The sequence below is a fragment of the Onychomys torridus genome, chromosome 23 (genome assembly GCF_903995425.1).
Source record: "Onychomys torridus chromosome 23, mOncTor1.1, whole genome shotgun sequence".
In the NCBI taxonomy this organism is placed as follows: domain Eukaryota; kingdom Metazoa; phylum Chordata; class Mammalia; order Rodentia; family Cricetidae; genus Onychomys; species Onychomys torridus.
This window is the reverse complement of record NC_050465.1, coordinates 44,546,894-44,563,207: the sequence shown is the minus strand read 5'-3', so window position 1 is coordinate 44,563,207 and position 16,314 is coordinate 44,546,894. Positions and strand designations below refer to the sequence as shown.

The window sequence follows — 16,314 nt, the reverse complement described above, 5'->3', positions numbered from 1 at the left end:
TTTAAGGAAGCCACCATCAAGGCATTCTTTTTGTTGGTTTGAGAAAGAATCTCCATGAAGCCCTGACTCTCCTGGAGCTCAGTAGACCAGGCTGACCTTGAACTCAACCAGATCTCCTGCCTGTCTCCAGAGTGCTGGGTTTAAAGGCATGTGACACTATGGTGGGTGTATCGAGGCATTCTTGCCTCCCAGCTACAGACAGCAGCTAGGTCTCTACAGACCGTGGGTCCTGCTTCCTTGTGCTCACATCTCTCTAGGCATGGAACCCAAGCCCCTCACCAGCATATCCACATCTCCATGAAAGCAGGAGGACAGAGAAGCGGAGGGGGTGGGGTGGGAGTGGGGAGTGGGTGGCTTGTCCTTCCTCAAGTCTCTGCTCTTGTGTCACTCTGCATCTCTCGCAGGAAGGAAAGCTTTCTTAAATAATCCAAGAAGAGAAAGCATGTCTCCTGCATTTGCTTATGACAGTAAGAGCATTCTAAGTTCCGGCGCACAGTCAGAGGGGAAATGGAAAGACCGTTCTGTTAATGGGTCTGAGCAGCACAGAGTGCATCCTGGGTAATCACAGCGATGGGATTATTACACCCAGCGTCAGCTGGCTCTACCTTGGCCGTCTTCATCATTCCTTCTATGGGGTCCTCCTGGTTCTTCATGAGAGTCAGGTTCATCTCCACGTTCCTGTTGGGTTTATATACCACAAAGAATAATGAGGCAAGATGAACGCAAACATCCCCTCTGTCCACGCCCTTCGGATGAAATGGACTAAAGTTTCTTTAGTTGTCCCCGACTGCCTCTTTTTTCTTAGTGCTGGGGACGATGATGATTTTTTTGAGACAGGGTTTCTCTGTGTAACAGTCCTGGCTGTCCTGGAACTCACTCTGCAGACCAGGCTGACCTCGAACTCACAGAGATCTGCCTGCCTCTGCCTCCAGAGTGCTGGGATAAGGATGTGTGCCACCACTGCCTGGTGGGGCTGGGGATTATAATGAGGATATGCCCACCTGTGCCAGGCAAGGGCTCTGCTGTGGAGCTCCAGCCCCAGCCCATCTTCGTCAGCTTCTTTCAGCTTAAGTGTCAACTTTAAAGAGCCAAGCGGGCCAGGCAGAGCCTAACCCCGGGGGAGCTTCAGGGCCCCTGATCTTGGTGTTTACATCTTCACTGTGCACTGTTCAATACATGGCCCAGGGGTGGGTGTTGGCTGAGGGAAGGGAGGAAGGACGTCACAGGCCAAGGTCACCTGGAGGAGGGCACAGAGCACCCCCAGGGATGAGACAGAGGGCAGGGATGGCGCCAAGTCAGAAAGAAGTGGGAAGGTTGGGGTGGAGTCAGAGCCTCCAAGGCAGGGCAAGGATTTCATCCTTTATCTTAAGAACAGATGCACTTAGGAACAGCCGGAAAGCCAGTGGGTCGGCCTGGCCTTGGTGGAGTTGCCAGGATTGCCACAGGTCGGGTTTCCTCTCATTTGACGCCCTCCTCTCTCTTTCCCAGGTCACATGAGTGATTTCACTGTCCAGAAATAGAGCTTTTAATCTCAGCTGCTGTTCATAGGAATTATTTGAAGACTTAAAAAAAAAAACCCAAAAACCAAAAACAGGACTGGAGAGATGGCTCAGCGGTTAAGAGCACTGGCTGCTCTTCCAGAGGTCCTGAGTTCAATTCCCAGCAGCCACATGGTGGCTCACAACCACCTATCATGGGATCTGATGCCTTCTTCTGGCATAAAGGTGCACATACCCACAGAGCACTCACATACATAAAACAAACAGGAAACACGCCTAGGATCAACACCAAACAAAATCAGACTCTGTGGGGTAGTGTGTTTTTAAGGTGTCTGGTTCCAGTGCGCAGTTGGATCAAGAACCCCCGTCTCCCTTTAGTGGTTGGAGGGGCAGCTCCTTAACAACCAAAAAACCACAGCCAGACCATGCTGGTGACCCCAGGAGAGCCCCTGAGCTGTTGATGCGGCTGCTCCCAGCCTGCACCGGGGCCCGTACCCACGCAGTCATGCCGGTGGTACGGCTGGGTTGAGACATCGCAGGTTGCGGTGGGCCCTGGGAGCCCTCCTCAGGGTCTCATCCTTTAGTGACTGTCACGTTTCCACCGGTTATCAAAGAAGAGAGAACCCATCATCTGCTGAGGCAGATCCTCAGCATCCGCTCGGCGTTTCTTCCCTTGCGGGCTCGGTCCTACGTGTTGACCCAGTGCTTAGCGTTGATGAGACCCTGCTGCCATGAAATGCCAGAGGGGCGAAAACTGGCCCTCTTTTGGGTTTCTCATTTTGGAGACAAAGCAGATGTGCCCAGTACAGTCAAATAAACAAATTAATTAAAAGTAAAAATAAAAATTCATCCCTGAAAAGATGCCAGGTGATAGTGGCGCACGCCTTTCATCCCAGCACGTGCAAGGCAGAGGCAGGCGGATCTCTGTGAGTTCGAGGCCAGCCTGGTCTACAGAGTGGGTTCCAGGACAGCCAGGGCTACACAGAGGAACCCTGTCTTGAAAAACAAAACAAACAACATTGCAGGAAAAACCTTCCTTGGTCATAGTGATCTGCTGAGTTAGAGGACTAAGAAAATAGGCCAATTCTACGTCCTTATTTAGAAAGCCTTTCAATCTAACAGGAAACGGCTGGAAAGAGAGAAACAAGCTCCCTAGATGGGAAGAATTTCAAATGCAGAAAAATGACTGCTCTCAACTGCATGCAGCCCTGAATCTGCGGGGGCAAGGGATGCTCTTCCCATTTCCCAGATGAGAAGAGGGAGGCAGGGAGAGTCAGTGAATTGGAAACTCTTCGAGTGAGTCCTTATTAGAGATATCAACTTATTTTTTTTTTTTTAATATTTATTACACATACGAGGGCACCAGATCTCATTACAGATGGTTGTGAGCCACCATGTGGTTGCTGGGGATTGAACTCGGGACCTCTGGAAGAACAGCCAGTGCTGTTAACCTCTGAGCCACCTCTAACTTACTTTTAAATTCAGTTCTTTCAGATGAATGAATGAAGCGCGGAGCCACCACCTGTCATTTTTGCTGTTGTTTACACATAACGAGCACACAAGTGAAATAATGTACCTGAGGTCATTCATTTGCTGTAACAGCGTGGAAATAGCCCACATGGCTTATCAACTGGAGAGCAGTTACGTTAATTATGGCAATAAGGAAGAACAAGGTAACTCTCTGAGTTGACACAGAACGCCATGAACTCTACGGATAAGCCCCTGGAGAGTGTGCAATAACAGGCCAGTTTCCGTGAAGATCCCCCTGGTTACGTTTGTATGTACTGCATTCTCCGCTTCGGTGAGGGCACACAGGGCCAGGCACGCTGGTGCATGCCTGTAATCCAAGTACTGCGGAGGCGGAGGTAACGTGTAACATCAGAAGGTCAATGTCGTCCTAGTTGCTTAGTGAGTGCAAGGCCATGAGCACCCCCCTACCCCCAACCCCCAATAAACAAAAATAAGACTTTATGTGCATTTCAGAGTCAAACTTGAACTGAAAACTGAGTACTAACCCTGGTACTCAGGAGGTAAACAGAGAAAGTCAGCCTCCCTGTTGCTATGACCACACCTGGGTGAGACAGTTTAACAGGAGGAAAGATCTGGTTTCATAGTTTCCACGAGTCAGTCCTCTGTGGCAGGAAGGCATGGAGCGGAACAGCTCACACCATGTTGGCCAGGAAGCAGGCAGACAGCGTTCCTACACTTGCTCTCCCCTTTCCCGTTTTCATTTCATCCTGGTCTCCACCTCACGGGATGAGGCCACCACGTCCAGGCCTCCCCCACTTTAGATAATCCTCCCTGGGAGTGTCGTCACAGACACACCCCGAGGTACTCTTCTCTCATCTCCTAGACATGTCACCCAGTCGTTCAAGATCGACCTTTACAGCTTCAGGTGAGACCCTGCCTAAAAACATCCAAACCAAAAGCTGGGGGCATAGCTCAGTGGTAGAGCACTTCCCTAGCATGCAAGGCCCTGGGTTCAAATCCCCAAACAGACAACAACACACTAAAATGAAATCTGTAAACTGAGTCATCAAAACACAAGTGTCTGAAATGCTTGGAATTAGTAGTGTTTCAGAGTTTACACACACATACACACATAGACATACAAACACATAGACACACACATTTTGGATTTTGGAATATTTGCATACAAATAATGAGATATTGGAATGAGATTCAAATGTGCATACAAAATTCACTTATGTTTCAGATATGTTTTATGCGCACAACCTGAGGATAATTTTACACGTTTCTAAAGTGCATTTACACTGTGCCCTATCATATGAACTCAGAATTCTCCATCTGTGGCCTTTCTCCCACTAGTCAGAGATTTTCTGATTTGGGAGCATTTCAGATTTCACATTTTGGGATTATATAGACGCTCATTTTGTTGAGTGAGCAAATTCAAATCCCAGCTCTGTAACTCTGGCTAAGTCATTTGTTCGTCCGCTGTTCCCTCAGCAAGTGACATTGATCTGCCACATGCCAAGTACCTCTAGGCACCGGGGACACAGAGTTGAAAGGTCTATTTGCAGGAAGCTTGCTTTCTTGAAGGATGACAAGAAGCCTCACAGTTCTAAGATGGTCCAGGTTCCCCCAGGACCTCAAGGGAGGTAAAGCTAAATTAGGCCCAGTATGTTTGTTTACCAGTAGGCATGGTGTGACCTCTTGCAGGAGCAAGAAGGCAGGGCAGTTCCAAACGGGGAACAGCATGTGGGGGAGCCTGGTGGCTGCCGTGGCGGCAGACAGTGTAAGTTGGACGCAGGCCACATCTTACACGGTACAGTCTGGAGTTTTAGAAAAACTGAATCTGTTCTAGTTTTCTATTTGTAAAAGAAATACATCTTTGAAGGTGGGTGTTCAACTTCAGTCAGTGTGGACATGGAAAGGTTTTTCTTTTACAGTTTTTTTTTTTTTTTTAAGATTTATTTATTTATTATGTATACAGTGTTCTGCCTGCATGTATGCCTGCAGGCCAGAAGAGGGCGCCAGATCTCATTACAGATGGTTGTGAGCCACCATGTGGGTGCTGGGAATTGAACTCAGGACCTCTGGAAGAACAGCCAGTGCTGTTAACCTCTCAGCCATCTCTCCAGCCCCCCAGAATCAGAATCTTATTTAAAAATTTCAACTTCTAAAGTAGTCCAGCTTTCCTGGCACTTTAGAAAGATTTAGGGGCCAGGGATGTAGCTCAGTGACAGAATACCTGTCCAACATGCACACAGCCCCAACTCTAGTTTCCAGCATTGCAAAACAATAACAACAACAAACAACACGCACACGCACACGCACACGCACATGCACACGCACACACAATGTCTCTAGGGCCAGTCCTGGTGGTGCACGCCTTCCATCCCAGGCAGATCTTTCCAGGAAAGGGTCTGTAAAACTAAATAAATAAGGAAATAAATAAATAGATAGATAGATAGATAGATAAATAGAAGGGAGAGAAGGAGAAGACAGAGAAGGAGAAAAAGGAAAAGAAGGAGAAGAAGGAGGAGGAGGAGGAGAAAAGGGGCTGGAGAGATGGCTTACAAGCTGAGAGCACTGGCAGCTTCTTCAGAGGACCTGAGTTCGATTCCCAGCTCCCACATGTCAGCTCACCGCTGTCTGTTACCTCAGTTCCAGGGGACCTGACACCCTCACACAGACATACACCACCGCAAAAAATGTGCATAAAATAAACATTAAAAAAAAAAGAGAAAGAAATAAAAACATACTGGGCCGTGGTGGCACATCCCTTTAATCCTAGCACTCGGGAGTTCCAGGCCAGCCTGGTCTACAGAGTGAGTTCCAGAACATCCAGGGCTACACAGGGAAACCCCGTCTCAAAAAAACAAAACAAAAACAAAACAAAACAGCAAAAGCCCCAAAACAAACAGATCCCTGCTCCTTCTCAGGCTCTGAGGCTGGAAGGAAGGTGTGAAATTAAACTCTTCATGGAAGCAGCATAGAGAGACCTCACTCATCATGTAGCTTTTCGTTCTTGCTCCCTGCGAGTCCACCATGCTGTGAGTCACCTGTGAACCTCGGTTTCTCAAGAGCGCAGGGGGATCTGAATACTTGCAGGAAGTTTAAGGGGCTCAGCCTTCGCAGGGACGCAGGGACGGAGCAGCGTTTGCTCCTCCCTCCCCTGGGCTGAGTCTGTTACAGACGTGAACGTGTTTTCAAAACTGTTATTTTATGTAATTCTCACCTCATCGTTGAGAAGCAGGTGTGGGGACTATTTTTAATCATCTCTCTTTTGCAGAGAGGAAATGGTGTTCCGGAGGGTTGGAAGGTCACTCGGAATCAGAGACGACCCGGGACTTGCCAACTACTACTGGCCTGACACCTTCATATTGCCTGTGTCTCACTTCATCTTGGTCTTGCCTTTCTCTCTCTCAGGGAGGCAACACTTGCCGTCCTAAATATTGATCCTGGCAGTATTACCCAAACCTCATACATTCAATGAATCTTGAACCTGGCTGGCAGTCCCTCTGCTCTATGCCTGCCAAGTCAACAAAGCACGTTGAAATGACTCTTGGGACTAGACCTTACCTCATAGGGCAGTAGGCTTCATCTTTGGACAGTGTCTTAAGCCAGGCCTTATTTTCCTGAAACCCTCACTGATACCACAGCAGGCCTTGGCAGTGATCCTCTGGGTGGTGGGATGTATCTGCCTCTGTGAACAAAACCTGGGACTTGACGCCGGATGGCAGCTGCTCTAACTGCAGGTGTGGTTGGCTCTTGGCCTGCGTTCAGTCAGGTCTCTCTCCACCTTTAGCTTGAGAGTTCCATTAGCTAACGTCTGCAGCAGCTGTGGTGTTGAAGCTTATTATCTATTTTTTTTCTGTCTTCTGGAGACAAGCATATATAACTTTCTGGGTCAGCGTGCAGTGTGGGTACATTCTGCACGCGTTTAGATCGGACTTTGAGAATCCCTGCTTTGAATTCTCTGCTGCTCGGTTGCTCCAAAAACTTTCTCATTTTGTGTCCTCGGCAATGGTCACCTTAGACACACTACATCTTTGCTTATTCGTTATGCTTAGTGTTTTCCCCTGCACTATCCTGGACTAGGGCAGAGATCTTGGTCTATTTGTTCATTTTTTTCCCCTCATGATGGAAGTGGAATCTAGAACTTTCGTGCATGCTAGGCAAGTACTCTCCCACTGAGCTACATTCCCCAATCCTTCTCAGCTTATTTTGTTCACAGACAAACCCCAGCTACTTAGAAGGTGCCAAGCACATAGTAGGCACTCAAAATACTAATTAAAGAAATAAACAGTGATAATGATGATTCAACCACTGTTTGGGAAGGCACCAGCCATAATTCTTTAAGCCCTAAGGCAAAACCAACACTGTTTCTTAGAATAAAAGGAATCATCCAATTAACATAAGCTAGCAGCTTGGCAATCCTTTTTTGATTCTTATAGCAAACATCTTTTGTTCTGCTGTTCAGAATTCATCGTTCTATTTTCTAATTCAAGTGCCCTGGAAGACATGCTTCTTTTCTTGATTGTCATACTCTGTGGATCCAGGCTGGACCACTGGATTTATTAGGACACGTGATCTAAGCTGGACTTTTCAGTTCTGCAATGATTCTAAGAGAAAAAGCCAGTAGCCATCCTGACTCCACTAGAAGAGCCTAGAAAGAAGTCTAGGAAAGTCACAGAGATAAACAGATTTTGGGTAAACTCATAGGTGTTTTTGTTTGTCTGTAAATGGGGTCTCATGTGGTCAAGGTTAGCCTTGAATTCCCTATTGCTGAAACGGATATTGAGTTCCTGATCCTCCTGCCTCAACTTCCCAACTGTTAAATATGTGAGCATCATTAACTATCTGCATAACCCTCAGTCCAAGTTCCGCTTTGCAGAACGTGGAAGCCCCAGAAGCATGGCCTGAGAACTCTGCATTCGCTGAGGTTGGGAACGCGATGCTTATGACACCCACAGTTCCCGTCAGCCCTCACAACTCTAGATAGCATGTCATCGTGAGTTCTCAAGTGTTAGTCATCTCCTGTGTCTGTCTTTCCTAGTCACTCCTTACCAAGGGTCTGGGATTGTACGAAGGATCTGAAGTCCTTCCATGCCTCTCTTGGTTCTGCGCCTGGTCAGCTTCTTTGACTCTGTGGCCATTTTTTTTCAGTTCAGCACACTCTGAAGAGGTAGGTCCAAAGAAGGGGTTGGGAAAAAGCCTTCAACCAAAGGGCTGTAGGATGAAAAGGGTGGCCAAGTGATGGAGCACCCGCCAGGCCTGTGTTACATGCTGGAGTGGGAGGGAGCTAGAGCGGAGGAAGACCAATGACATCCTCACCTCAGGACTCAGTGCCCTTCACCAGAAGGGAAGCTGAGCTTTCGAGATCAGTGAACGGTTAGAGAACAGAAAACAAGGGCTGACATCCAGGAGAGAATCCACATCTAACCCTGAAGTAATTAACTCAAGAATCAGTGTGTTTAGGGACGTCGCTCTACCCAGTTTTAGGGGCAAACAGTAGCAATTGTTAGCTACTGTCAAGATGAAATGAAGTATATTTACCTGTTTTATGAGGCAGTTCAAAGTGACTCTTTTTCTCTCTGTTCCACTGTCCCCCACTACCTAAACCAGACACCCAGCTGGCTTGTCCCCGATGGCTGGCTGAGATTACCGCCCTAATTTGCTCTTCCTTCATCTGCTACAACCTGCCTATTTTCTGTCCTTTCTGATAAAGTGAGCGCGCAGAGGGACTTCTGAGCTGGTTTCGTAGCATGCAGAAGTGTATTAACTGGCACCCCTGTGTCTGTGTCTATAAACCCCTTGTCTTCCCAGTGTGAGATCACCTTCAGGAACGGCGTCATGTCGATGTGCAGCTTGCGTGTGTAAAATTCTTTTCCGTTTGAACATATCGGCCCTTTATTTATACAACTTTGAGGCTCTCCCATCTTCTGAGCTGCTGCCTCCAAGGACTGTAGGGCTCCCTGTGAGAAAAGCAGAAAGCCTGACTTTCATAGGAATGATACACAGGGCGACAGGAGCCGATCCAACCCCCTAATATTTATAAAAAGCATTTTTTTTTCATCATGGCAACACTAATGGCAACACCTATTTTTACCATTGAAGACACAGGGGATATACACATATAGAGAAGAATTGCACTAGTTAACAGTATCCAGAGAAGTGGGAAAAGGGACCTTCCTGGGGTGGTAATTCCATTTACTACTCACAGCAACCCTGGGAGGCAGGTCTGTCTGCCCTCCACTTCACAGATAGGAAACCAACTTGCCCAGAGCCATTTAGATGGCATTTGAAAGAGGTAAGATCATTGCCCAAGACAAGACTTTTTTTTGTGTGTGTGTATGATAGTCTCTCACTGTGTAACCCAGGCAGGCCTCAAACTCATGATTCTTTTGCCCTATCCTCCAAAAGTGTTGGGGTCATAGGCTAGTATCTACCTATCTAGATATCTAGACTATCTGTATCTAGATATCTAGACTATTTTTTAAAGCGTGATTTAAAAAAATATCCCTGTAGCTTCCATGAATGGTCAAGTCGGTCTTGCAGTGTACATGATTATGCAAGAGTCTGGCTTATTTGTAAGCTAAGATGTGTTTGATGTGTGGGGAAGAGTGATTTGAACAAATGTGCCAGAGAGAGAAGGAAGAATGGGGAAAGACAGGAGTCTGGGAGGCCCCAGGGGCTCTATGATCTCTTGGGGCACACTCTCTGTGGTCACCAAAATGAGCAAATGGTGTTACATTTCAGGGCGCCAAAAGTTGGACCTGAAGTTGCCTTCCAGCCTGGGAGATCTAAGGAGTGAAATGTCTCTCCTCTGCTTCTTAGCCTCAAAGGCCTTTGGATTGAAGGACAGCTAGCCATCTTCAAATGTTTAAGGGGCCCCGTCTTGCCTGATCCTGGTCTTTTGGGCCTCTCTGAGTCCTTCAACAAATCCTTATTGGGTGACTTTTTTCTTTCTTTCTTTTTCTTTTTTCTTCTTGTTTGTTTTTGTTTTCCGAGACAGGGTTTCTCTGTGTGGCTTTGGCGCCTGTCCTGGATCTTGCTCTGTAGACCAGGCTGGCCTCCAACTCACAGAGATCCGCCTGAATCTTCCTGTCGAGTGCTGGGATTAAAGGCAGGTGGTACCCCACCTGGCAGGGTGTCTTTTTCAAGCCCAGCAGAGTAGGCAGAAATGGGGGCACAAGGAGGACGATGTCTGTCTGCACCCTCATGAAGAGGACGTTGAACCCTGCTGAGAGGGGACAGAGAGCAAAGAAGGAAGCCATGCTTGAATGTGACTCACCCTTGATGTGGAGAAACAGCAGCAGCAGGACATTGAGGAGAGACCTAGGACTACCATCAACACTGTGTGCTCCTGGAGCGGGGGCAGACCACCTCACTCCTCTTCAGCCTCTGTGTCCCCTCAGCCTCCCCTCCTGGAGGATCGGGCCCTCCCAGTCACGGCCTGCAGTGATGGTGGTGGAGGTCGTGCGGTCTTGTCTGCACAGTGAGATCTCCTTGAGGACAGGAGCCATGGCTGCCTTGTTCCCCGGCCCAGCAACGCCTGGCTCAGAGATGGCGTGTGTGTACGTACACACTGGATCGTACTTATGGAGCTGGCGAGTAAGAGATGGCTGAGTGACAGGAAAGGGGCAGCTGCCAGGGTCGCTCTGCTTGCTCCAGCAGGGGAGGGGACAAGAAGCCCCCTTCACAGGAAGTTACGCCTTGACCTCCACAGGCCCGACCTCCGCGCGGCACTGGTCCCTCATTGGCAAAGAGAAAAGTTATTTGTTTTGCGGGTGCCGAATTGCTGGGGTCACGTACATTAATGTGCTGTGAGATCACCCTGGGTGGGAATTTGATCAGTTCCATATTTTTTAGGAGACTAACTCTCAGATGTCTGCCTCTCTGGGCAGCCATAAACCATCCCTCCCATAACATTTATATTACTTGTAAGCATTCATGAGGAATTAGCAGTTGGTGGGTCCCCACAAGTGGACGTCATTCCAATGAACAACCACATCCATTTCCTTTGTTTTGAAACATGCCTAAAGATAAAGGTTTTCCTGGGAATATATATATATATATATTTTGGTCATCCAGCCATATACTTGCTTGCAGAGAGTTCCCTTCCTCTTCTAGTTCCAATGAAAGCTTTTGGTTCAAGCCAGAACCTGACAGGATTCAAGACCTGACAGGATTCAAGCTGTCCAGTCTCAGGCCTTCAGGAATCGCTGGATGGATGATGGAAATCAGGAGACATGAGCGAAATTTCTTCATTATCTACAAAGACTCTGTGTTGGGCCAGAGGATAAGCATGGCCAAGACCGGGTCCGGAGGCTGGAATGGCTTCAACGCCTATGAGGAGTTCAACTTGACTTGTTTAACTCCATACCTCTTGACTTGCCTTTTCCTCTATCAGTTCTCTAGACCATTCTGCTCATCTCCCTGCCCTTTCGGAGTGAGCCAGCAGCTGTAGCTTGATGGAATGCCTTCAGAGACGGACGCTTAGTACTGTGATGATGATGTTCGGGTGGTTCTGCCATGGATGATCGTAAGAGACAGCCTGAGAGATGGAAGTAAAGATGAGCAAATGTGTAAAGAAGACTCTGAGAGGCCGTAAGAGGAGAAGGATGTCAGAGAGTTAGAAGCAGAAAAACTGGCCCTGCGATGGGGTGCTTCTCATCTGCTCATTAAATAGGTATTTATTGTAGCTAAACGATGTGCCAGACAAGCCAGCATGGGTCAGCAGGTGATTTTATATGGTGACTCTTCTGCGAAGACATTGTGATACTGACAGAGTGGCAATTGATGGAGGACACTTGGTGATATGCCTTGGGGTAGGCAGGGGGAACCTCTCTGAGGTAAAGGAAACAGTGGAGCCCAGACTGAGTGACAGGAAAGAGTCACATGGACCACAGCTGTCTTTAGAAGTCAGTGAAGCCTGAGTTGTATCTCTGGGGTCCAATTCAGGCAGGGGCGGCGCTTTGAAAGGAAAGTAGAGTTCTTGGTTTCTAGGCCCACTCAGCTCCGGCCATGTAGGCCCGGTCCTGACCCTGTGAGCTCCCTTTGTGTCTGCAGGGTAGAGCAATCAAAACTGACCCTCGCAGCTCTGGGGTATGTCGAGAGCTAAGACAGCAACATAAAGAGCCACCCAGGGTCAAGGTCTTGAAAAGGGCAGGAAGGAGAAGAAAACCCTGGGCTAACAGGACGGAAAGGAAGTGGAGGCCTGAAGCTGTGTTTGTTTTTTCATGTGCACACTTTGGTGGAAATGATTTAGAGCTGATGGGAAGGTGGCCTATTGCAGAGAAAACCGAAATGCACCCAGCCCCCCTTCCCCATGTCGCCCTGTCAATATTTTACTATTTTTAGGGGCTGCTGAAAGCACCTGCAAGCCTTTCTCTCTAGTAAATGAGAGACTAGAGAGGGACGAGTTAATTTGGCAAAGCTGATCCGAATTGCACAGACGGCATTGCGCAAGTGCTTGGCATTTCAACAATTATCTGACATTTAAAAGGAGAGGGACTGCTAATGAATTCAAGAACTAATCTTATACTCTGACAGAGCGAGCCATGGAAAATCCGGGATTATTATCTTGCTGTAAACATAATGCGATTCAGTTGAGCTATCAACAGAAGGGAGCAGTTGGCTGCATACAAATATCCATAGGAACACACATGAGCCAAGCTGAGAGGGGATGCCCATTAAAATTAAGTAAATAGCTTATCATTTCCTTTAGTGCTCTTGGATTGTAACATCCGAACCGTAGACTCAAGAACGGCCCCTTAGTCATTTCCCCTTCTCCCTTGAGATGTCTTCGAGTGTCACCAAGCTGCTCTACAGAGCTAGGGACATCTCACTTCATTCATTCATTCATTCATACATTCATTTATTTTTCAAAGCTGAGGACTGAACCCAGCGCTCTACCACTGAGCTAAACCCCCAACCGCGACATCTCACTTTAAAATGAGACTCTGAACCCAGACAGCTCCATCTCTACCCATGAGCCAGTCCCACTGAGGCATCCAAGACAAGGGTCTGTCCCTCGGGCGTCCTGCAGGGCCTCCTCCTGGTGTCTTCCACTCCTTCCTAATTGGGGTTCCCCACCTTTGGAGCTGCCGCTTAATGGCTCCGACAGGAGCCCCTGTCCCTCATTAAGTAGGGCTGCAACCCTCTGGCCGCCTAACCGCCTCGCCTCCCACACAGCTCACAGCCTCACTCTGCCTGAGAGCCAAAAGTCTCTGGGAACCTGTGCGCAAGCTGAGCTGTGGGCAAGGGAACGGGAGGAGGGAGAGAGAGTCCGGGTAGCCAAGATTTGAACACACCCCTCCATTATCTTAATGGAAGGGAGGAGGGAGCAGCGGAGTGAGGATGCCTTTGTTGAAACCTCTGTGAAGGCCTTTAAGTGGTCGCATCAAACCTCTGTGCACACAGGGCGTTGGGCCCCTCCTGTGAGCAAACAAAAGAAAGAGCCCTGACCACCAGACCCCCTCCATGGCCTTTCTCTCCTACTCCTGGGAGCTTTGAACCCTGGTGGGGGAGGGAGATAGAGAAACTTAGTCTCTAGTTGTAGAGGACAATCCTGGAAATGGGAGCTTCTGGATGAGGGCCTGGCCAGGTCCCTGAGTTTTGCCATCTAGGGCCTTGTTACTTCTTCCCTTGGCAGCCTGGGACACTAAAATACAGTAGACTTGGGAACAGGGGTGGGGTTGGGGTGCACATGGAACTATGCTGCCTCGTGGTGACCCCGCTTCTCCAAAAGGGTGATCTGTGAAGGCCGGGGTCACTGAAGACACGGCCACCTGCCTCCCACCCAGCCACCCCTGCCTTTGATCTGTTCAGGTCTCCCCTGCCTAGGAGAGGAGGTGTGCATTCTAGTGCACAGAAGGCCACAAAGGCCTGGGAACAGTGGCTGTCAACCTTCCTAAATGCCACCATCCTTTAATACAAGTTCCTCATGGTGTGATGATCCCCGACCATAAAACTATTTTCTTTGCAAGTTCCTCACTGCTACTGTTATGACTTGTAATGCAAACCTCTGTGTCTTCCGATGGCCTTAGGTGACCCCTGTGAAAAGGTTGTTTGACCCCAAAGGGGTGGCAACCCACAGGTTGATAACAGCTGACCTGGATGCTCTCAGCCACGCAGCCTCCCAGGGGGCAAAGGGTCTGCAGCAGCGTGTTTCCCTCACCACCAACGTGCTCAGCATCCTCACTGGTTTCCCTGGTTCCATCCTACTCATTTCTGACACCTGAGGTCCTTTTATGTTCTCAGGAAGTGTGGGCCTGGCAACACGTGCCTCGTGGATCTTTTTAGGAGCAATCTACCAGTGGGCATGGTGGAGACGGCTTGACTTTAGGCCGGAAAAGGGGTTCCTCATTCCCCTCCTTTTAAGACTTTTGGTCTCTATCACTCCCCTGCCCCCAACCAACCCTTCATTTGTTTTCAAGATGGGGGTCTCACATATCTCAGGCTGTCTTTGAATTCCCTTCATAGCTGAGGATGACCTTGAACTGATGCTCTGTTTCCTGAGCCAGGATTACAGGTGTGTGCCACCCACGGTGCAGGTTCTTGCACTGGTAAGGATCGAACCCAGGCTTTCATGCACACTAGGCAAGCACTCTACCAAGTTATACCTCAAGCCCTTCACCTACTTTTCCTTTTTCCTACCTCGAGTCTATAAGAATGGTTGGCGTTCTCTTCAGTGGTTATCAGGTAGCCCACTAGCCCCCAAGCCCTGGTCTAAGAAAAGAAACCCAGCTCTTTTAGTCTCCCTCTTTGTGAGGGCTCATTTGGTGATTTTTGCCAAGTCACTGAGCTTTCTGTACCTCAGTTTCTCTACCTACAAAGAAGTGCTCACTTCATGATCACATGGAGATTTTTGAGTAATGAAACACAGGGCATGTTAGCTTCAGGGCTCCTGTTATCTGAAAGTCAATCTTATCCAGGAGTTCTAATTGATATTGTCCTCAATCTAATTAAGTGCTTTGTTGACACAACACAATCCTTGTTTATCTAGCTTAGCTGGGGCTAGAGGAGAAAACTTTTGAACCGAAAGAGAAATCTGCTCTGCCCTTAGGGAGGTCGGAGCCCAGTGTTTTCCATGAGGGGGAGTCTAGCTGGGCTTAAGGTGGAATCTTCCCTGGGCTTGGGTGAGGGGACACCTGCCTTGGACAGGAGATGGGAAGATGGGGGTGGGGTGGGGGATGGAAACCGCTCCCCCACAAAGCTCCTCCTAATTCAGGGCTTGCACCCCCAACTCTGTTTTGTTGATGTGACTTCTCCAGCCTGGTAATCAACAGCCAGGGAACCTCAAGTGGATTCTACTGTCAAAGGGTCATTTTGAATCAGGCACTAGAGAAGACGAGTTACTTGTGGTGCTTGGATTCTTATCAGCCCCATCATTTAGAAAGACTGTGAAGCTGAACCAGCCCCAGCAATGGGGGACAGAAGAGGGTTGGGGGAAGACATCTAAAAATGTCCTTCCTCTTTGCTTCCCTGCCTCCTCTACTGCACCCGGCTCTTTTTCTCGCTAACCTCCGAGTTTTCTCTAGCAACATTTGCTGTGGGGTGGGGAGCCCCTTATGTTCCATGTCCCCCAACCCTCTGCTTCTCTCCTCACCATATCAGCTCCAGGTCCTGTCTGATAACACCTTTCAAGGCAGACAAGAGGGGATAAATAAAATAGCAGTGGTTCTAATTCATTAAGAACCTTCCTGTGTCTGGCATTGTGGGAGCTCCTTGCCATACACCATTTCACTTTAGCCTGGCCAGGACCCCACAGGGGAAATACTCGCCCTTACTTACACAGGAGGAAACTGAGTCTCAGGCTAAGTAGCCTGCCTCAAACCACAGAGCCAGGAAGCAAGAAGATGGGGTCTAAATATGGTTTTATAGGATCCCCAATCTTCTGCTAGGCCTCTTTGGGGGTGCAGGTCACGTGTGAATGGGGCCCTGGTGGTCCTGACATCCATTTCCTCCTGTGTAAAATAGAGACCATTACTGTACCCACAATAGAGCTGTTATGGATTGAGGGAGATAATCCTGAGTCCTTCACACACACACACACCCAAACCACAAGCTGCTGTTACCTACTATTCAGAAAGACCCTGAAAGAAAGATAACAGGGAGACGATTGTTCAGATTTGTGGGTAGGAACATGAAGGTTCACTGCATTATTCCCTTTACTCTTACATATGTTTGAAATTGTCCATCATGAAAAGAAAACAGGCCGGGCGGTGGAGGCACACGCCTCTAATCCCAGCACTTGGGAGGCAGAACCAGGCAGATCTCTGTGAGTTCAGGCCAGCCTGGTCTACAGAGTGACTTCCAGGACAGGCTCCAAAGCTAAACAGAG

The 16,314-nt window shown here is 48.5% G+C and overlaps 1 protein-coding gene across 1 annotated transcript in view; it reads right to left on the bottom strand.

Annotated features, from left to right (window-relative positions):
- The window catches only part of Kiaa2012 (KIAA2012 ortholog), a 110,114-nt gene that overhangs the window by 32,791 nt on the left and 61,009 nt on the right, over nucleotides 1-16,314 (bottom strand). The window contains exons 13-14 of the mRNA XM_036173373.1: nucleotides 8,804-8,941; nucleotides 606-678 (exon numbers count right to left, since the gene is read on the bottom strand). Coding sequence (XP_036029266.1) covers nucleotides 606-678; nucleotides 8,804-8,941 — 211 coding nt within the window. The remainder of the gene's footprint in view (nucleotides 1-605; nucleotides 679-8,803; nucleotides 8,942-16,314) is intronic.